The sequence below is a fragment of the Limanda limanda genome, chromosome 2, assembly GCF_963576545.1.
Source record: "Limanda limanda chromosome 2, fLimLim1.1, whole genome shotgun sequence".
Classification (NCBI taxonomy): domain Eukaryota; kingdom Metazoa; phylum Chordata; class Actinopteri; order Pleuronectiformes; family Pleuronectidae; genus Limanda; species Limanda limanda.
This window is the reverse complement of record NC_083637.1, coordinates 1,756,739-1,779,686: the sequence shown is the minus strand read 5'-3', so window position 1 is coordinate 1,779,686 and position 22,948 is coordinate 1,756,739. Positions and strand designations below refer to the sequence as shown.

The 22,948-nt window shown below is 45.7% G+C and overlaps 1 protein-coding gene across 1 annotated transcript; it reads right to left on the bottom strand.

Moving 5' to 3' along the window:
• Positions 1-1,208: 1,208 nt before the first annotated feature.
• On the bottom strand, positions 1,209-22,859 carry gpr179 (G protein-coupled receptor 179). The gene is made up of 11 exons (XM_061094997.1): positions 21,868-22,859; positions 19,064-19,172; positions 15,369-15,465; positions 14,302-14,525; positions 12,741-12,809; positions 8,410-8,519; positions 7,803-8,041; positions 6,113-6,251; positions 5,931-6,033; positions 4,968-5,108; positions 1,209-4,586 (listed from the first exon to the last, which is right to left on the bottom strand). Exons 1-11 carry the CDS (start codon positions 22,857-22,859, stop codon positions 1,209-1,211), a joined length of 5,601 nt encoding a protein of 1,866 aa, XP_060950980.1.
• Between the last annotated feature and the right edge of the window lie 89 nt (positions 22,860-22,948).

Here is a 22,948-nt window from a genome sequence, read left to right as displayed (position 1 = left end):
TGCTCACAAAACTAGGTCACTGACAAATCCCAAATATCCGTGCATGAAATAAACGTGAAGCAGCACAAGTTGACTGATCTTCACTGTTCAACAACGGACCCGACTGCTCAGACACGAGGTTCACATCAACACACAAAACTGATATTTTAAGTTTTATTCACCATTAAATGTAAAAAATACTGTTTTTTAAAAAGTTGCATTATTTGGATCTGAAATTTGTTTCCTACGATCAGAAGAAATGTGACGAATCCAAATGTTGGTTTAGGATCAAGGACGAAGGATCTCTGAGAATCCAGCTCCTCTGAAAGACCAAAGTCGACCAAACCCGGAACCTGCAGTTATTCTATTAATCAGCAGCATTAATATCCATCAATTTAATGTTCTTTGCTGTTAACATTTAAAAAGTATGTAATCTTCACAGCCTGTTTCTAATTTAAACTCATCTCCCTGAAGCCTGAATTCCACTGAACTGCAGCCACAGGATTTTCTACTGTTCCCAGATATACAAGAAATATGGATTATTCCCTCTGTTATAACAAGTGGAGGTTTAAGGGTTAAGTCTTGAGTTTATGGTTGTTTATGCAGTTTGTCATATCAGAAGTCATTCTTTATTCATCATTCAGTGAAGAAAAAAACAGGTATTCATCATTATTTTAATTATTAATACCCACTCAACATTTTCTCCTACTTAAAAAATATAGATCTGAATAAAAGTCGATTGATCTTGTTTATAATGGTTAAGATAAGAGTTTTGTCTCATTGGTCCTTTGCTATATTTGCACTTGTAGACTTGTCCAGATTTGTGATATATTCACTGCAGCCATGTGTGGAACGTACTGTACACACACGGCTAACTCACCTAAAAACATGCAAATACACAAAAACGATTTAACTCAGAATGGGGGGGGGGTAGAGGCAGGAAGAGAGGGGACTTTATCTAACGGCCTCCCATCATTCAAAAAAAGTCTCTTTGTAGGTCAATGCAGGATCAATGGGGTTTTTAAACAGCAACATGTGCGTCTATAAAAACACTTCTTCGTGACGGAGTGAACCTGAAACATCGCAGCCCAGCGACCAGCAGGGGGAGCTGTTCCCGAGCAGCACTCTGACCTCCCAGTGGAGCAGGAGGAGTCTAAAACATCTCCTGACTGTCAACAGGTTCAACAGAGTTCCTGTTGATTTAGGGGCAGTGGTGGCGAGTGGCGAGGTCACAAGTCCGTTGGGAACACAAACGCCTCAGCAGCACATTCTGCATCGTCCTCCTCGTCTTCCTCTGGAATATTCTCAGGCTCCCAAGTAAAAACGTCTGAAGTGTTGTCAGTGAACGACCCAGATCTGCTCCTGGTCAACTCCCAGGGACACAGAGCATCACGCCGACCCAACGCTAGGTTTGTTTTAGATTCTTCCGTCTGTTCTGGGCCGATGTCAGTTTGAGTCTCCGTATCTCCTGTCACTTCATCCTGCTCACTGTGGCGAGTGGCGACGTCGGTTGATGTTTGTGGATCCGTCAAACAAACACCAGGTACAGCGCTAGCCTGCTCTTTGACACTTCCGGGTTCTTCTGTGTCCCACGGACAAACATCTCCCACAGCGCTGTCTTGTTTTTTGAGAACCTTTGGTTCTCCTGTGTCCCACGGACAAACATCTCCCACAGCGCTGTCTGGTTTTTTGAGAACCTTTGGTTCTTCTGTGTCCCACGGACAAACATCTGCCACAGAGCTGTCTGGTTTTTCGAGAACTTTTGGTTCTTCTGTGTCCCACGGACAAACATCTCCCACAGCGCTGTCTTGTTTTTTGAGAACCTTTGGTTCTTCTGTGTCCCACGGACAAACATCTGCGCGAGTGCTGTCTTGTTTTTGGAGAACCTTTGGTTCTCCTGTGTCCCACGGACAAACATCTGCCCGAGTGCTGTCTTGTTTTTTGAGAACCTTTGGTTCTTCTGTGTCCCACGGACAAACATCTGCCCGAGTGCTGTCTTGTTTTTTGAGAACCTTTGGTTCTTCTGTGTCCCACGGACAAACATCTGCCCGAGTGCTGTCTTGCTTTTTGAGAACCTTTGGTTCTTCTGTGTCCCACGGACAAACATTTCCCTGAGCTGTGTCTTGTTTTTTAAGAACTTTTGGTTCTTCTGTGTCCCACGGACAAACATCTGCCCGAGTGCTGTCTTGCTTTTTGAGGACCTTTGTTTCTTCTGTGTCCCACGGACAAACATTTCCCGGAGCTGTGTCTTGTCTTAAATGACTGTCGGATATTTTGGGGGTCTCTGGCTTACCTGATTCTGGTCCTGCAGTTTCCCATGGACAAACATCTGCTTGTCGTTCCAGCCCTTGTGATGCCATCTTGGGAGCTGCATTTCTTTCAGGGGACTCGATGTCCCAGGGACATACATTTACTCTTGTGTTGTCTTTTCCTTCAGTCGGAATCTGTGCATCTGTACCAGCGGAGACGTCCTCTTGTGAGTCTCCTGGTCCCTCCTGATTTCCAGTCTCCCAGGGACACACATCTACCTTGATGGTCATTTGCGAAGACGAGTCTGTGCTTCCCTCGTCCCACGGACAAATAACTTCCACGATTTGAGGAGGATCAGGGAATTCCCATGGACAACTTTCCGATGTCTTGGTCCCTTGTTTACCCCAATCATGAATAGCTGATAATGATTTGAATTGTTGCTCATTATTTACCATTTCTGTGGCTGTAGCGGGATACACGACAGGTTTCATAACCTCTTGCCGATGGGGAACTGCCAACGTTCCCTTGGTCTGCAAAGGATTTAGATTTTCATATATGACTTCCGCTTTGTCCTGAACATCCCAGGGACAAATATTAGTATATTCGTTATCTGGTCTCACTGAAGGCTGGGGAGTTTCTGCCGTCTCCCAGGGACATATGTCTGCTGCAGGTTTTAAAGACTGTTGTCTCTGTGAATCTTTGGACAGAGTAGCATGAGCGATGACAGGAATATCTGCAGATTCCCACGGACGCACTTCACCACGACCACTTCCTTGTCTTCTCACATTCCCTTGGTCTTGAGAGTCCCATGGACAAACATTAGATACTTCAGGTACCTGGGATTCCCAAGGGCAGACGTCTGCTTTAATGCTCTGCTGCTTCTTTGGTCCTTCTCCTTGCTGCGGAGCACCAGCTCCCTCCCATGGACACACATCTGCATGAGCCACACTGCGGGCCGGAGTAATTCTATAACTGCCTCTCCTGTGAGTGGAAGGAGTTCTTGAGCTGCTAGCGGTGTCCCAGGAGCCGATACTGCTGCGCTTGCTGTTCTGCCTTGATAGAAACACGTTTTCGTAGGTGCCGTCTTTTTGCATATCATCCACGTCCCATGGGTATACTCCAGATTTTACAATCACAAGCTTTCTTGGGCTTCTGTCCGAGGAATCCCCAGAGGACAGTCTGATTGCATGCTGCTTTACAAGGCATGGTTTTCCTTCTGATGTCGTCATGCTTCTTTTCTTCAGTGCCCTCTTCTCAATGCTTGGACGTCTGCTAGATGATCCCAATCTTGGTGTTGTAGAAGCACTTTCCTGGCTTCTTTGTGAGATGGAATCTTCTTTATTTAAATGTCCATCCTTGCTGGATCTGCTTCCTGAATCCATGGACCCCATGGCTGACTTCACAGAGAGCCACTTACTGGAGGTGGTGCGGAAGGAGAAGACACGCTGATCTTTGGTGACCTTCGGTCTTGGAGAGCCCGGTGCGCTTGCAGAAACAGGAGCTTGTGGTTTGGGTGACTCACTTTCACCTTGAAGTCCTTTGTCCTCAGAAGGAATCTTCTGGACGGGCGGTAAATGGTCCCAGGGACAGACAAGTACCTGTGGAGATGCTGGCCTTTGTTCCTCACTGTCCTCAGAGGTTGCGTAGGTGACATGCTTCTGATTCCTATCGCCTGTCAACTCTTGCTCCATCTCCCAAGGACAGACCTCCGCCTTGTCAAACGACTCGGACTGGAGAGCACTCCTGGTCTGGTCACTGATGGAAATGCTCTGCCGGGACCTCGTCAGCACTGTTCTGGCTCTGTTAACCTTCGGTGTATTTTGCACAGAATGGGCGGAAGTGGAGGTGAGACTCCAGGACTTGTGGAGTCTGGTGTGATCGGGATGCAGGAGGTTGATATCAATAGTCAGGTTCTGGGCGCTGGCGGACTTACAAACCCCCGGAGGAATATCTAAGGAGTCCGTCTGAGATCGCTGGGAGGGCGTCTTCACAACGTGGGCCTTTAACATGGAGCCGCGCATGGAGTTGTCTCGTTCTCTGACGTAGTGATGCTCACTCTGGGACTTGCGCATGGACGGTGACGGAGACTTCATTGAACTTTTGTAACTGATACTGACGGCGTCCGGGGGCCTCCTGAAGGAGTCGGACATGTTCACACTTCTACTGTGGAAGGATCCATCTCTGTCCTCGCGGCTGCACTGTCGGCTCATGGATTCTGGGATCTCAGCGATGCGTTTAATAATGGATCTCCCCAGGGCACATCGAGAGCTCCGCTTCTTTGAGAGATGGGGGTTGTTAGCGGTCATCTTCTTCGTCTTGTGGACTTCTAACTGGGCATATAACTTCTTCAGCTCATCCTGGTGCATGTGAAGAAGGATGGGGGGTTGATGAAGGGATTGAGGAGATGGTTGAATTGATGGAGGAGAGGAAAAGACAAGGACAATAACAAGTCAGAGGAAAGGTAGAAGACATGTTTTCATTTAAGAACACAGTTGAGGAGAAGAGAAGGATAAAGGGCGGGGAAAGGTCAAACAACATTCTGACTCTATCTCCTGTTCATTAATACTTTAATTATCATTCATTTAAAATCTGTTTATATGAGTCTACTCGGGTTATGCTTAACATGAGGTTTTATTTTTTTCTTATTTAAACGTGACCTTTGGAATTTCTTCCACTGTTTGTAAATGATGTCCCAGAGCGAAGTGATAACATCGCTCTGAAGGGAAAAGAGAGTTTACCCGGAAGTCCTCGGGGTCCACACTGTGCTCGCTCCAAGCCGAGTGGAAGCTGCTGTTCAGGTAGGAGCGCCGCAGGTCCACCTCGTCTTCATACACCTCCGCTGCGATCTCCTCCCTCCCCGGCTTGGACACATGAAGAAACTGAGGAACAAACGTACACGAGTCACACGTCCACACTTTGCAAAGGAGAACGTTACGAGTGCGTTCACGAGATTATCGAGTCGAGTCCTGACAATCACATTCAGTTCAGATGCTTGTTGCTCCAACACTTTAGTTTCATAAACTCCTTTGTCTCCAAAAGATGTTGACATGATAACCAAAAGTATATTTCACCAACAAACCAAGCTGAAGCAAACCAAGTTCTGTTGAGGGTGAAGTTCTAAAATCACCTCTGCAAACACAAGCTTTTACTTCTGACACCTTTAGCTCAGCAAAGACTCCACCCACAGAAACAGGTAACGTGTTTTCACCCCCGTCCATTTGTTAATCAGAAACATCCACATTTCTGATCGTGACCAAGAAGCTCATCGTAAAACTTTGAAGCAGCTTCAGACCAAGCAGCAGATCCAGTATCTTTTTAAATCACTTTCTTAAACATTGTGAGATTGGATGTTTTTGATTTCAGACATATTGAGAAGACGGATGTTTGATGTATATATGAGCTCATTTCTTTAACACAGTATTTGTTGTAACTCACATTACAAATATATATATATATATATTGCCATTATATGTAAAATATAAAACGTGTTACGTACATGTTGCAGTCTACACACAACAACACTTGAATGTTCAAAAGCAAAAAGTCTCTACTGATTAGTTTTCTTTCAATTGTGTAATTTAAATGATATTTCAAGCCTTAAAAGTGAGAATGTCCCATTGACAGAAGGAAACATCGCTTTACTCTCACTCCTTCTACTCTAGAATCGATGAACTCTGGCGTGTCCAGGAGCGGAGGAGTACCTTGGGGATGAAGAGCAGGGCGAGCGTCACAGTGATGGTGACGTGAGTGTGCGTGAAGGAGAGCAGCAGCATCCAGTCGGGATGGAGAGAGGGGTAGGTGAACCTGAGAGAGACGGGGAGAAGACGTCAGTTCCCGTCAGCTGCTGTTTGCTCGTGAGCTCACTCAGGCTGTGGCTGTCTACCTGAACAGGTGGAACATGGAGGAGAGGAGCAGCTCGTTGTGGATGGCGATGCCCATGTAGCGAGGCTCGTGGAAGGCCGAGGGCACCGGCCGGACCGCCGTCCACAGGGAGCTTCCCCAGCACAGGAACAGGAGCTCGGCTGAGGAAGAGGAGGAGTCGGGACCGACGGAAATTCAGTTGAACACTTTGTGATGTTTTCTATCCTGTTTATTTCTAAGATGTCACAGAAACTACCGCACGTATTACCACGAAAGCTGGAAGGATAGATAGATAGATAGATAGATAGATAGATAGATAGATAGATAGATAGATAGATAGATAGATAGATAGATAGATAGATAGATAGATAGATAGATAGATAAGATGGATAGATAGATAGATAGATAGATAGATAGATAGATAGATAGATAGATAGATAGATAGATAGATAGATAGATAGATAGATAGATAAGATGGATAGATAGATAGATAGATAGATAGATTACTTTATTCATCCCCGAAGGGAAATTAAGTCGTCATAGCAGCCGGTATATTTGAATACAATAAAATACAATAGAATAAAATAAAAAATATTGAGGTAGAAAGAATAAAAACAGAAACACAAGATAAATAGGTAGATAAGGTGCAGTGGCAAGATGATGGTAATAGTACTGATGATATGATGGTAATGTTATTGTTAGACAGTATATAAAAATAGTACAGTATATATAGTTTATAACATAACATAATATATATTTATATATGATAGTAATTATACCAATATAATAGCAGTATATAGTAATAATGGCAGCAACAGTATATATAATAACAATAGTAGTAATAATATAATAATAATAATAATAATAGGGAAGAACTCATTACATTTTGTTGTGGATCAAGAATTTCCTTGTTAGCTTAATTCAACATCCGAGAGAATTTGTTTTTCATCATGTGTGAGTGTGTGTGAGATTAGGTTGTAGATCCAAATCAAATCTGGATCTGGTGAATTTAAAAATGGCTAAAATCTGTAACTACCACCAATGTTCAGCGGATATAACATTTGTTTCTAGTTTGTTTGACATCCGTTCCACATATGGTGAGGAATGATCTGGGCCACAAGTAGCCATAGAAATACCCCTGGTCAACCAAAGGTGGCCATAATTAGTGTTGTGCTATTTGGGCCAGATTCACCTTTTACCACATTAGTTCGCTTCAGGTTCACATCCCGATGGCTCCTTACCTGGGTCCACATCTGTATTAATCTATTTATTAAGGCCGACAAGAAGATCAGACGTGTCACTTCAAGGCCTGAATTTGCTAACATCCATCTGGGAAATGATTATTGTGATGCTGAATAATATATAAACTGTCCCTCAAGAAGTTACAGGTGGTGTCAGTGAGAAGTTACATGTAACATGAAAGGAGTTTAGTGGATCTTACTGCACTGGTGCCTGGTTTGATTTCTTGCCTTATTCAGACATTTTTTAAAGTTCCCAGATCTCAGACATTAACTTGGTGAGTACAACGTTTTTAACACTAAAAGTAACGATGGAGAAAATTGAAAAGTTGGTCACAATAGGAACAAATTGAGTCGATTGAGCTTTAAAAAATGTTTCTTCTCATCCCAGTTTCTCAGTAAATCCAGTTCACAGAATAAATGAAACACTGTATATTGCTGAAAGCTGCAGAGTCTCTATCTGCTGCCACTCACCCACGGCCATCATGTAGTCCCAGCGGTCCAGGTAACACAGGTTGAAGCCCTGTCCCTCGGTCGTGTTGGTGGTGACGAACACCGGGATGTTCCTGTCGCGGTTCTGGAGGACGCCCACCGTCCAGGCACACAGGAACCAGCTGACCGTCATCAGCATGACTCCCAGGATCCTCAGCAGGTGCAGGCTGGACATGTAGGGCACCCGCTGGGCCGTGCGTGAGAGGAACACCTTCAGCACCCTGGAGGAGGCCAGAGGAAAGGGTTTACCAGCAAGAGAAAGGGTCGGTGAAAGAAGTTCCAAAACAAGGAGTTAAGCTCATTTTGAATAATCATTTTTTTTACTTATCAAATCATCCCCACACAGCTAAAACTAATTTATATAATTTATATCTTTATTGATTTGTCATTTGTTTCTCATGTGCATTAGCTGCCAATTGTTTTTCTCAAAAATCACAATCAGGATTAGATTCATTATTTTAAATCGTTTTCCAGCTTCTGATTTGAATTCTGAATTCAGATTATTTACAACAGTAGTAATAGGTTCTAATTGACTGACTGACAGTTGATCTCCAGGTTTTAAACTGAAAACTGAGATCTGTAAACGTACCTGTACATCTTCAGAGCGACGGTGCCGTAGACGATGGAGAAGCCGAGCATCCGGACCCAGCGCAGCAGGATGCACCTGAAGGTGCTCGGCTTGAAGTAGAGGATGAAAACCTGCAGGACGGAGAGAGACGCTCTGTGAGTCCGTCTACAGCTGAATATACGTTTAAAATGTGGTATTTTGTGATATCATCACTTTATCATTTGTCTTAAAAATGGCTCAGCTCCTTGATTGTTGACTAACGGCCAAAAAGACCTTTGACCTTTGACCAATAACTTATCAGTGGTTCTTGAATTCCCTTCTGGACAAATCCTATTCACTGCTGGTCCCAGTCAACAACAGGTCGGACCTTCCACTCTGCTCAGTGTGGGACTGCAGAGCGGACGAGTGTAATCCAGGAACTAAAGCTCATTCTGCCGTGGCGGTCGGTGTCAGTCACTCTGGATAAGAGCTTCAGCTGAAAACCACTCATGAAGGATAAAGTCAGAGAGGGAAACATGTATGGACGCCGTGCAGCGGACGCTGGTTTAATCAGCATCGACGTCTCGGTTCCAGACGGAGCTGCTGAAGCCAGAGGACATCTGACGGAGGTTTAGGGTCTGATTCCATCTGAGGACCTAGTCCACCCGGCCCATGAAGACCACTTCCTCCGACTCGGCATTATCATCTTGCCTTTTATTTTGAAATATTTACTTTTATTTCCGTGTCTCCTGTACGACCTTCATGAAACCAACAATCAAACAAATAAATAACTAAAATCCAGATCTAAACCAGGATCCAGTGCATCCAGATGTGGCCAGTTGGGCTTTGGTGGAGGTTTGTTCTCTTCTGAGTGACGTCCTAGTTTTAATCTGTGAACTACACATGAACCATAATCAGCACTTTGCTAATTTCCACTTGTCGTCCAATAGACGGACGTGGACGTGAAACTCCCTGGAATCCAACATGGATGTAACGTTGATGACACCTCAGGGTTTTCACTTCTGAGGCCTGATTGGATTTTCCTCTCTGCTGCTGCACACCACAACACACACTCATTTGCCTGAATTGGGATTATGTTTTTTAAGGATTATAATTAGAACGGAGACGCAGGTTCAGCTGAGGCCAGACGAGTGTGATAGGCTGAGACGCCACTCAAGTGAAGCAGGACTCATCTGACCTGTGGTTCCGGCTCTGAAGCAGAAACCACTTCCCCGTTAAGGCCAATTTATGTCTCTCCGTTTTTTCTAAAACGGACAGATAAGACCGCCCTCTCCGAGCGCCTCGGAGAGCTTTTCGTACACCTCTGATTTTTCTAACTGTCCGTGTTTATGTCGGAGAGCCCACGGACCGCTCTTGGCTGTGATTGGTCCGCGAACTACATCATTTTCGTATGACGTCATTTACGTATTTCCGGACCTCAAATTTCCTGTTTCCTTCAACTATGATTCTACGATTAATGTGACGTGTGTGTGAAGCCAGCGGAGTTGTCCAGATGACGGTGGCTCGTTCGAGCAGGCTAGGCTAGCGGGCTAGCCACCATGCTAACTGCGGTGGTAACAGTGCAAAAACCCGCCGTCACGACTTTAATTCCACTTCTATCATGACACTGTTTCTATAATACCGTCAGGTTAGAAGCAAACACTGGATAGTAGTAGTTAGTGTCGGGAGTCCCTGCTGACTGTGTGTGGAAGCTGGGGGGAGCTAGGTCCGTGTAGCTTCTAGCTACATGTAGCATCAAGCAGATTCAAGCTGTGGAATCAGCAACACAGTTCGGAAACAAGACCGGGGAACCGCTGCGCTAAGAAACGATAACATCAGCATCTTGACCCGCTGGGTGTCACTTTATTTAGATCTGTTAGTTGCCATGGTTCAGTGTGTGGGAGGCAAGCCGACAGAGGTAAACAGACACGCGTGGACTTCTTCTTCACAGAAATGGGGTAGGCTTCTCTGAGCTCGTCTTCCGTTGCGCCACCTATGGGTTTGGCGGTGAATTTTTTTCGACGTACAGTGGTCGGAGAGGTAAAAATCAAAAAGACTCTTTGCCCTCCGTGGAGCCCTCTCCGAGAAACGGATACGTAGAAGCATACTGGAGCCTTTACCCGTGGTGGAGGAACGCGTTCGCCGGGCGCCGCTCTGTCTCGCCTGTTACTCTGCAGGTGAGCTGCAGCCCACATATCTTACTGAAGTTCTGAAAGTCCGATGAAAGGTCAGAGTTCGCTCTCTGATCTCAGCGAGGGGTCCGATGTGGTTTGATCTACAAACAGGGGGCTGCTGGAGGGCGGTCCCAGGGGCCGCTCTCTGTCTCTCAGACTGAGACTCACCGGGGTCTCAGTCTGAGAGAACCTCACTGACTGAACATCAGCTGTTTGAAGAAGACTTGAAACTAGAGACTGAGACAGAAACTCCTGAATGTTTAATGACGTTATAAAGTCAGAAGTCACTTATTATAGAAACTACCAGTGGAGGCGCCCTCTGCTGGTCACTACACAGAAGACAGGATTCAGGCATTCCTGCCTTAGCTTCACTTTCTAGATCCAGAGTCTACGTCCATGTTTATAATCAGTCTACGATTTGGATTGGATTCGACCAGCGTCTCTGTTTGTTCTGGAGAGGACGAGACCCCCGAGGACACTTCAGAACCTGATCTGATTGAGAGACCCCGAGGTCGTCCTCCACTGGTCATGAAGAACATAAACATTCAGTGGCTTAAAAACCACGGCACCAGCGTGTGGTGAAGAGGAGCCGAGACCGTTCATCCCTTTAAAAGTAATCACTCATCAATAATCTCCGGGCGCAGAATCCCTCAGCGTCCGCAGGGATGAGGACACGTGGACAGAGAGAAGGGACGGACACTCTGAGAGAGGAGGACACTGAGAGAGAAGGACACTGAGAGAGAAGGACACTGAGAGAGAAGGACACTGAGAGAGAAGGACACTGAGAGAGAAGGACACTCTGAGAGAGAAGGACACTGAGAGAGAGAAGGACACTGAGAGAGAAGGACACTGAGAGAGAAGGACACTCTGAGAGAGAAGGACACTGAGAGAGAAGGACACTCTGAGAGAGAAGGACACTGAGAGAGAAGGACACTGAGAGAGAAGGACACTCTGAGAGAGAAGGACACTCTGAGAGAGAAGGACACTGAGAGAGAAGGACACTCTGAGAGAGAAGGACACTGAGAGAGAGAAGGACACTGAGAGAGAAGGACACTGAGAGAGAAGGACACTGAGAGAGAGAAGGAGACACTGAGAGAGAAGGACACTGAGAGAGAAGGAGACACTGAGAGAGAAGGACACTGAGAGAGAAGGACACTGAGAGAGAAGGACACTGAGAGAGAAGGACACTCTGAGAGAGAAGGACACTGAGAGAGAAGGACACTCTGAGAGAGAAGGACACTGAGAGAGAAGGACACTGAGAGAGAAGGACACTCTGAGAGAGAAGGACACTGAGAGAGAAGGACACTGAGAGAGAAGGACACTCTGAGAGAGAAGGACACTGAGAGAGAAGGACACTGAGAGAGAAGGACACTCTGAGAGAGAAGGACACTGAGAGAGAAGGACACTGAGAGAGAAGGACACTCTGAGAGAGAAGGACACTGAGAGAGAGAAGGACACTCTGAGAGAGAAGGACACTGAGAGAGAAGGACACTCTGAGAGAGAAGGACACTGAGAGAGAAGGACACTCTGAGAGAGAAGGACACTGAGAGAGAAGGACACTGAGAGAGAAGGACACTGAGAGAGAAGGACACTGAGAGAGAAGGACACTGAGAGAGAAGGACACTCTGAGAGAGAAGGACACTCTGAGAGAGAAGGACACTGAGAGAGAAGGACACTCTGAGAGAGACGGACACTCTGAGAGAGATGGACACTGAGAGAGAAGGACACTCTGAGAGAGAAGGACACTCTGAGAGAGAAGGACACTGAGAGAGAAGGACACTGAGAGAGAAGGACACTGAGAGAGAAGGGAAGGACACTCTGAGAGAGAAGGGAAGGACACTCTGAGAGAGAAGGACACTCTGAGAGAGAAGGACACTCTGAGAGAGAAGGGAAGGACACTCTGAGAGAGAAGGACACTCTGAGAGAGAAGGACACTGAGAGAGACGGACACTCTGAGGACAAAGCATCACAACCGACCGATGGATCACTCTTTAATTGGTTCAATGATTCAGAAGATTGATTGTTGGTGTGAAAGTGTCGTCCGCCCACTCACCCCCCCATTTCCTCTTATGCACACAAACACGCCCCCACCCCATTCACCCCCCCCACCACCACCACCACCTCCACGCATCGTCCATTATGATCTAATCCGTGGCGCCGTGCAGTGATCTGTAAAGAGCTGTAATCTGCCACACTCACCGGGAAGTAGAGGAGCAGAGAGCCGAACAAGATCATCTCCAGCAGCAGGAGGCCGGACGCTCGGATCCGCTGGAGGAGGAGAAGGAGGAGAAGGAGGAGAAGGAGGAGAAGGAGGAGAAGGAGACAGAGGGAGGAAAAGGAGGAGAAGGAGGACAAGGAGAAGTCGTGAGATGAGGAACGGCTCTGGTTCCACAAGTAAATTTCTTATTCAGAGCAGATGACGAGAAGAATATTGACAATAAAACATTTGATTCAGAGACAAAAAACTATATCGGAAAACGAGTGAAGAAACTACAGATCCAATAAACCAGAGCCGCGGCCAAGCAATAGCACAAATAGGTTCAGGACTTTTCCTTCTGCTAAACACGTCGATGCGAAAGTCAAATTCAATAATTCTAAATTCAACTTGCTTATTTAAGTTATTTTTAAAAACATAATAAACCGATGATTATTTCTTGGCTTTTATAAACTTCAACTCTTTTGAGTCTGTGGAGACACATCCGAACATTCTCTGAGCTGCAGTTGTTTCATGAAAACCATTCGTTTGAAGCAGCTGTGCAAGAGATTCTCAATTAACTCAACTTAAAAAGAGAAACCAGACGTCATGTTTCCACTTCCTGGTTGTTTGCGATCATTTCTGATCAGAAGGAACTAGGGTTGCAAAATTCCGGGAATATTCAAAGTTGGAAACTTGCCACGGGAATATACGGGAATAAACGGGAATTAACGGGAATAAACGGGAATAAACGGGAATAAACTGGAAATGTTGTGGGTAATTTATACTAACTGTATTTACCTTGTCATACACAGACATAACTATAAACATTTTGTTGTGTCATAGGCTGATTTGAGTCCTGAGGAAACTTTGGGCACTTGACTATATGCTTCTGCATCGTTGTGTCATTCTTAACATAGGTCTTTGCACAGTATTTGCAAATGTACACAGCCTTTCCTTCTACATTGGATGAGGTGAAATGTCTCCACACATGAGAGAGTGCACGTGGCATTGTTCTGTAGAATAAGATGAGAAAAAAGTTTGTAAAAAAACACTTTTTATTTTATTTTATTTGACCTTTATTTTAATTTTACAATTGATGGATAAATGAATGGAAATAGTCTAGATGAACAGATGAACAATCCTCAATCAGCATGCTAATATATTTTCCCAGTAATATCATGGAAACTTACCTGACTAGTCCTTCACTCTACAGCAGGCCTCAGTAGCCCTGCTGTAGAGTGAAGCATGCTGGGAGTTATCTGTGCATGTGATGGAAGAATGACCAGTGGAGGGTTGAAACTCAACGTTCCATACATCTTTAAAATAGAGTTTTGAATGATGTTTTTATTGCTCAGCGTTTAATTTGCGTATTTTTTTTTTTTTTTCAAAATTCCCAAAATTCCCGAGCTAAAGTTCCCATGGAAAGTTTCCGGAAAGTTTCCGTAAATTTACCGGAAACTTTCCACCCCTTTGCAACCCTAGAAGGAACTGATATTTCTTGCTGGATTTAAACATATTGCACCTCGGCTCATCGGCTGCATCCACCCGGCGGCTCTGACTCACCCGGTTCCGACGGTGCCTGTAGGCCGCCAGCATGCTGACGAAGATGAGGAGCATGAAGACCCCCTGGAGGGCCAGCACGGCGGCCCTGAGGAGCCAGTCCTCCTGCACCCAGCAGGGGGCGCCGTCCTCACAGCTCTTACAGCCCGGCCAGCACGGGAGACAGATGGGCATGTTCGGGTAACACACGCCACCGCCGCCGTCACTCCCGTTCACGGGGCCGCCATCTGCATCGACACCTACACAAACCCACGTGAGGGACTCGAACATGTGACTTCAAACTCAAGATGTGTCTCTGGATTGTGAAATAAGCCGATAAGCAGGCGGGAAAACCTAGAGTCTGCAAAGAGTCTGGGTTCAATAACCAAGTGTTCACAAGGGCAGTGAGGAGTTCTGTCCTAACGGGAGCCCAAAACATCTGGATCGCCCCCTGGTGGCTGGCTGCAGTATAGCACATAAACCCCACCTCCTCCATGGTGGTAGATGGGACATGGTTTCTGTCATTTCAGCTCGTTCTTCCCACACTGATGTTTGTTCAAGTGTTTCTGATCCGCTTGGTTTTAAATAGTTATATGATGATATAAAACGAGACTGACTCTGACTCCTGATTGGTCGGATGTGTCAGTGGGACCTCGATGCTCCATCAGTGATTGAGTGATTGAGACTATGATGCAGCAGGACTACTTGACATATAGTATTGAAGTTATCCTTCAAAAATGTTTACCCTCATCGATGCTGCTAAAAATCTTTAATCCCGATGATGTTTTCCTTCACTTGACATCTGTGTCACTTGTGTCCGTCCTGGGAGACGGATCCTCACATGTGTCTCTCTGAGGTTTCTACATATTTTTACCTGTTAAAAGGGTTTTTAGTAGTTTGTCCTGACTCTTGTTGAGGGTTAAGGACAGAGGATGTCACACCATGTTAAAGCCCTATGAGACGAATTGTTATTTGTGAATGTGGGCTATACAAATAAAATTTGATTGATTGATTGATTGATGATCAGTGCAATAGGTCGATGTGAAGGTATCTAATTAACCTCAGGAGTGACAGGTGCAGGATCCACTCACCTGAGTCCAGAGGAATCGTCTCCGGGTTGAAGAAGCCTTCTTTACAGCGGCAGCAGTACTGACCCAGGCGGAAGCCGCGGCCTGGTTCTGGCACACACTGCAGACGGGAGAGGGAAGTTTTGAGTAGGGTTGCAAAGGGGCGGAAACTTGCCGGTAAATTTCTGGAAACTTTCCATGGGAAGTTTAGCTCGGGAATTTTGGGAATTTTGAAAAAAAAAAAAAAAACGGAAATTAAACTGTGAGCAATAAAAACATGATTCAAAACTCTATTTTAAAGATGTATGGAACGTTGAGTTTCAACCCTCCACTGTGCATTCTTCCATCACATGCACAGATAACTCCCAGCATGCTTCACTCTACAGCAGGGCTATTGAGGCCTGCTGTAGAGTGCAGGACTAGTCAGGTAAGTTTCCATGATATTACTGGGAAAATATATTAGCATGCTGATTGAGGATTGTTCATCTGTTCATCTAGACTATTTCCATTCATTTATCCATCAATTGTAAAATATGTTTACAGACGATTCCAATTGTTTGGCTAACTATTTATATCTCTGGCATTGCATTAGTGTTTTTTTACAAACTTTTTTCTCATCTTATTCTACAGAACAATGCCACGTGCACTCTCTCATGTGTGGAGACATTTCACCTCATCCAATGTAGAAGGAAAGGCTGTGTACATTTGCAAATACTGTGCAAAGACCTATGTTAAGAATGACACAACGATGCAGAAGCATATAGTCAAGTGCCCAAAGTTTCCTCAGGGCTCAAATCAGCCTATGACAAAACAAAATGTTTATATTTATGTCTGTATATGACAAGGTAAATACAGTTAGTATAAATTACCCACAACATTTCCAGTTTATTCCCCTTAATTCCCGTATATTCCCGTTTATTCCCATTAATTCCCATGGAAAGTTTCCAACTTTGAATATTCCCGGAATTTTGCAACCCTATTTGTGAGACATAAATTACAGGAAAAGTCGAACTTCAGTAAAGACAAAGCAATGACAGGCCTTCATTGACCTTTGACCTGGTTCAAACAGCTATGGATTAATGTCAACAGAAAATCTAAAAAAGAAAAATGTGACAATTTTTAAAAAATTGTGTTAAATAAAAAGCCAGATGTCCGTCCCAGGAGGTGAGTGTCCGAGGAGACGTCTTTCAGGACAGAAGTGAAACCAGTAGGTGTCAGCCTGTGATCCTTATCGAGTGATGATGTCTCATAATGTGATGTTTCATAATCGTGTGTATTTATAAATTTCAATGATTTAAATGAAGAGTTTAACAGAAAAAGATTAAAACCAAACAAATGTTGAGTCTGAGGTTGAAATAAATTTGAATAATTTTCCTGTTGCTGCCGTGAAGCTGAATGAATGAAGGTTAAAAAACAGGGTCACATTACTCTCTCACTCTATTTCCTACTGCTGCTCGGGACAGTGACACACACACACACACACACACACACACACACACACACACACACACACACACACACACACACACACACTCACACACACACACACACAGGATGCTCTGTGTGTTAATCTAAGTTAAAAGCTAAATGGACACATAATGCCTCTACTGAAAGCTTTATCCTTTTTCTAGAGAAATCCTGTTCCCATGTACACACACAAACACACACACACACACGTACACACACACACACACACACAAACACACACACACGCACTGGCCTCACATACATACATAGGTACAACCTCGTGACCCCTGATCAGATGTTCATGGACCTGATGGCGCGGGCTGAACATTAATGTGATATGGATTATATCATTTTAACTCTCTTCACTTCTGCATCTCAATTCATCAGATAGTAAATCAGCAGATTCCCTCATGTGTGACGTCATCACTGTCAATCACTTTCACTCTGAATCTGATGTGTTGGTATTGTTTCACGTCTCCAACACCGGAAACTCCTTTAAATCTTTCTACTGCCTCCATTTTCTGTGAAATTACGCCACATTATATATATAAATACATGTATACATGTACTTATACGTGGAAACATGATCGTAAAGCCATAAAAGTACAGATGGAAAACTCATTGCACTGCAGCAGGTTTATCAAACACTGAATGTGTGGAGTTGGAAATTAAAATCCCAAATGACTGCGATGTAAACAGAGACATCAACATGACGCATCAGGACGTGACGAGGGAAGACTTGTGATTGGACGACACAGGACGAGGTCTCAGGAGACGTGATGAGGGGACAAGGACAGTTCAGAAGGAGGTGACCAACAACATGCTCTGAAAGGCTTTGAATCCTCAAGGTAGGACACAGGGGGCCGTGTGGATTTGGGGATTTGAGGGGGCGGTTCTTCTCTTGTCTCTCAGTCCTCCTGTGAGTGCGGTGCATGAAGGAGAAGTATGTCAGCGGGCTGGATTAACGCCATAATCCATCAGATCATCCCACAGCCCGCCACCCAGCACAGCCATCTTTAAATAGATGGCTGAGATGAGAGGTAGAGGATTGGGTCGGGACAGAAGGGCCGGGCAGGGAAAAGAGCGGCCGAGGCAGAGAGGCTGGAGGCGATGGAGGAGGGGGATGAAAGTGTGAATGAGTTAAAGGATAAAAGGCAGAAAACGGAGCAATTAGTGCAGACAGAAAGGGCTTAAGGCTTTTTCAGAGGTCGCCAACAGTTACGAGTGAATCAGGTGATGCAACTGAAAGTCACAAGCAGGAATCACACAGTTTCAACACTGTCTCCACTTTAGATCCGTGGTTCCAACCTGTTGACCCTCAGGAGAACCGGACCCACAGGTCAGCTTCCTCTGACCCGGTCGACAGTTCACCTCCTAGTTCCCTGACCTGGCGTGAGGGAACCAGGATCCCTGAGGTCCCTCTCTGAGAGGCTGAAGCTTCATGTGTTTGTTCATAGTTTCATCTGATCTGTTGGTTCTGGTTCCACGTTGTAATTTAGGGAACTAAAGAGTTCGTCGTCATCACCTACGTGGGCGTGGTCTACCTATACTCGACTCTGATTGGTTTGTAGACGCCGTCTGACGTGGGCGTGTTGTCAGTTGTCGTTCTTCTTCTACTGGTTGATTCTGTCTCTACTTCCTGTGATTGGTCCAAAGTCCAAAGTCTCCAACAAAGTGTTTTCACTGAGAACCAACAGAACCTGGTTCAGTTCGATCCGGACCCAGAACTCCTCTTCTGCTCTGAGGAACCGTTCACACCTTGTATTACACAAAGAGGGGACATCCTGAGGCTCATGAATCAAAGGTGCAGTACAATATGTACAGTACAGTACCCACTGTCCTGGGATCAGCCAATGGTCACCACTCTGAACCAGCTACTAAATATTCCACACTTCAATTATAAATATGGGGGATTATGAACTGATTCTTTCCATATTTTTGGCTGTCAATGACTGGTAATGACAAAACTATGAAATAACCAGTAACTATGAAACAGCTCTGCACTGACTTCAACTGGGATTTGAGATATCATGATCATTTTAGAGAAGAGAGAGTGGGACACAGTGAGTTGGTGGAAGAGGTCTTTTCCAGATGAACACCTTCTAACCTCAATTGGCCCCTGAAGTAAATTACACTTTATAGTTTGTGTGTTTTGTGTCTCAGAGAGAAAATAATCAATAGATTTACCATAAAGAATTGTAATAAAAACTCTTGTTAGCATGTGTTAGTGTCTGTCTCTGGCGTTGTGTTACCTCCATGCTGGTGCGGTTGCACTGGTGTGTGTCTGCAAACCAGCTGTCTCCTGTGGCACACTGGTCCAAGTCGATGTCCTGGATGTTGACGTCCACACGGATCACACCTCTGACGCAGAGAGACAAGAGACAGGTGAGTGTCCTCTGGATGATCAGTACTCTCCTCTGCAAAAACCTGTGTGGCCTTCACATGGATTCTCTTTCTAAATGTAAGATTTTATATCTGTTGAATCAAACGTTATTTATCCAACGTGCTTATGAAATGTTTCTGGAGGGCGGAGGAGGGTGAAATAATAATGTCACCTTCTATAAACTAATAATACTAATGGTTATGAAGATGTTTCACTGGCAGGAAATACACGAGAAGCTTCAGTAAAGAGCAGGAAACCACCTGAGATGAGAGATCAGGTCTGAACCTGAATGACGGGACTCGAGTTAAACAACAAAGACTGAGCAGCTTCATTCTCCTGCTGCAGACGAGTGAAGCTGCTGCTCACTTCAAATCACTTCCACCTGTCAGAAGACTGAATGATGTGAGAGAGTCTTTCATTCACTCAGAGCCCTGGTAGTCTGAGGAAGGTGAGTGTTCACCTCCTTGAGATGAATCAGTCACATGATCCTGGAGCAGCCAGATATCACGTGTGTGTGATGTGTGTGTGTGTGTGTGTGTGTGTGTGTGTGTGTGTGTGAGTGTGTGTGTGAGTGTGTGTTAGAATGTGTGTTAGAGTGTGTGTTAGAGTGTGTGTGTTAGAGAGTGTTGTTAGAGTGTGTGTTAGAGTGTGTGTTAGAGTGTGTGTTAAAGTGTGTGTTAGAGTGTGTGTTAGAGTGTGTGTGTGTGTGTGTGTGTCTTAGAGTGTGTGTTAGAGTGTGTGTGTGTGTGTGTTAGAGTGTGTGTGTGTGTGTGTGTGTGTGTGTAAGAGTGTGTGTTAGAGTGTGTGTTAAAGTGTGTGTTAGAGTGTGTGTTAGAGTGTGTGTGTGTTAAAGTGTGTGTTAGAGTGTGTGTGTGTGTGTGTTAGAGTGTGTTGTTAGAGTGTGTGTGTTAGAGAGTGTGTGTGTGTGTGTGTGTGTTAAAGTGTGTGTTAGAGTGTGTGTGTGTGTGTGTGTTAAAGTGTGTGTTAGAGTGTGTGTTAAAGTGTGTGTTAGAGTGTGTGTGTGTGTTAGAGTGTGTTGTTAGAGTGTGTGTTAGAATGTGTGTTAGAGTGTGTGTTAGAGTGTGTGTAAGAGTGTGTGTTAAAGTGTGTGTTAGAGTGTGTGTTAGAGTGTGTGTTAAAGTGTGTGTTAGAGTGTGTTGTTAGAGTGTGTGTGTGTGTGTGTGTGTGTTAGAGTGTGTGTGTGTGTGTTAGAGTGTGTGTGTGTGTGTGTTAGAGTGTGTGTTAGAGTGTGTGTTAGAGTGTGTGTTAGAGTGTGTGTTAGAGTGTGTTGTTAGAGTGTGTGTTAGAGTGTGTGTGTTAGAATGTGTGTTAGAGTGTGTTGTTAGAGTGTGTGTTAAAGTGTGTGTTAAAGTGTGTGTTAAAGTGTGTGTTAGAGTGTGTGTTAGAGTGTGTGTTAAAGTGTGTGTTAGAGTGTGTGTTAGAGTGTGTGTTAGAGTGTGTGTTAGAATGTGTGTTAGAGTGTGTGTAAGAGTGTGTGTTAAAGTGTGTGTTAGAGTGTGTGTTAGAGTGTGTGTTAAAGTGTGTGTTAGAGTGTGTGTTAAAGTGTGTGTTAGAGTGTGTGTTAGAGTGTGTGTTAGAGTGTGTGTTAAAGTGTGTGTTAGAGTGTGTGTGTGTGTGTGTTAGAGTGTGTTGTTAGAGTGTGTGTTAGAGTGTGTTGTTAGAGTGTGTGTTAGAATGTGTGTTAGAGTGTGTTGTTAGAGTGTGTGTTAGAATGTGTGTTAGAGTGTGTGTTAGAGTGTGTGTAAGAGTGTGTGTTAAAGTGTGTGTTAGAGTGTGTGTTAGAGTGTGTGTTAAAGTGTGTGTTAGAGTGTGTTGTTAGAGTGTGTGTGTGTGTGTGTTAGAGTGTGTGTGTGTGTGTTAGAGTGTGTGTGTGTTAGAGTGTGTGTGTGTGTGTGTGTTAGAGTGTGTGTGTGTGTGTGTGTGTGTGTGTGTTAGAGTGTGTGTTAGAGTGTGTGTTAGAGTGTGTGTTAGAGTGTGTTGTTAGAGTGTGTGTTAGAGTGTGTGTGTTAGAATGTGTGTTAGAGTGTGTTGTTAGAGTGTGTGTTAAAGTGTGTGTTAAAGTGTGTGTTAAAGTGTGTGTTAGAGTGTGTGTGAGTGTGTGTGTTAGAGTGTGTGTTAGAGTGTGTGTTAGAGAGTGTTGTTAGAGTGTGTGTTAGAGTGTGTTGTTAGAGTGTGTTGTTAGAGTGTGTGTTAGAGTGTGTGTTAGAATGTGTGTTAGAGTGTGTGTTAGAGTGTGTGTTAGAGTGTGTGTTAGAGTGTGTGTTAAAGTGTGTGTTAGAGTGTGTGTTAGAGTGTGTGTTAGAGTGTGTGTTAGAATGTGTGTTAGAGTGTGTGTAAGAGTGTGTGTTAAAGTGTGTGTTAGAGTGTGTGTTAGAGTGTGTGTTAAAGTGTGTGTTAGAGTGTGTGTTAGAGTGTGTGTTAGAGTGTGTGTTAAAGTGTGTGTTAGAGTGTGTGTTAGAGTGTGTGTTAGAGTGTGTGTTAAAGTGTGTGTTAGAGTGTGTGTGTGTGTGTGTTAGAGTGTGTTGTTAGAGTGTGTGTTAGAATGTGTGTTAGAGTGTGTTGTTAGAGTGTGTGTTAGAGTGTGTGTTAGAGTGTGTGTTAGAGTGTGTTGTTAGAGTGTGTGTTAGAGTGTGTGTGATTGTGGGTCCTGACCTGAACTCGGGTGTCAGGTCGGGCTTGAGGCCGTAGAAAGACGTGGACAGCGTCAGCATCCATCCGGGGACAAAGCGCCCGTCCTCACAGTCCAGGTAGGGGGCGCTGGCCCAGCGCACGCCGCTGCGATTGGTCACGTAGCTGTCCCCCTGCCCCCACTTGGGCGTGTCCAAGGTGCTGAGGTCATTGAGCAGCACCCGTTTAGACAGGGCCGCCATCGGCTGGTTGGACTCTGGGAACTTGAAGCTGGTGAACCAGCTGTCGTCGGGGGCCGGGGCGGGGGGGTGCAGGCTCTGCCAGGCCTTGGATAGGTCCTGGAGGATGATGGTCTGCACCTTGGCCGTGGGGTTGCGGGTGGCTCGCAGCACCAGCTGTGGCACCGGGCTGGTGGGGTCGGCGTCGAAGGTCAGCAGGGCCTGCTGGACCAGCAGGTCGGCCTCCAGCAGCGCCCGGACCAGCGCGTGGTACCACTCCATGTCCTCCTGCACCGTGCTCTCCCGCAGGTCGCTGGCCTGGAAGATCATGTTGAGGAAGTTGGCGGTGCTCGCCAGGGCGTCCAGAGCCGGCCGGAGGGGGGGGCCGAAGCTGACGGGCAGGGACCCGGTCTGCCCCCCCGAGCTGTACGCCCGTGAGCAGCGTGCCACCTCCAGAGTGAAGGGGTCTCCCGTGTACAAGAAGGTCTCAGCCGGAGTCCAGTCGTCCTCCTCCTGTGTGGGAGCCTCTGAAGCTGAGGCTGCAGACCCAGAGGGCTCCGAGGGTCCGAGGCTCCCGGGGGGGTCCGAGGGTCCGAGGCTCCCGGAGGGGTCCGAGGGTCCGAGGCTCCCGGGGGGGTCCGAGGGTCCGAGGCTCCCGGAGGGGTCCTGGGCTCTGCTCCTGTTTGTCAAAGACTCGGTGCTGTTGCCTGACTCCACCAGGACTCCTGGTGTGGAGTCTGGAGTCCCCTGGGCTCGGAGGAGGGATGGGAGCAGAAGAAGAAGCCAAAGAGGATCCATCCTGAGGAGGAAGAGGAGGAGGAAGAGGAGGAGGAGGAGGAGCAGGAGGTCACACACCTTCTCTTTGCAGCTCTGTGTCTCCTTCAGTC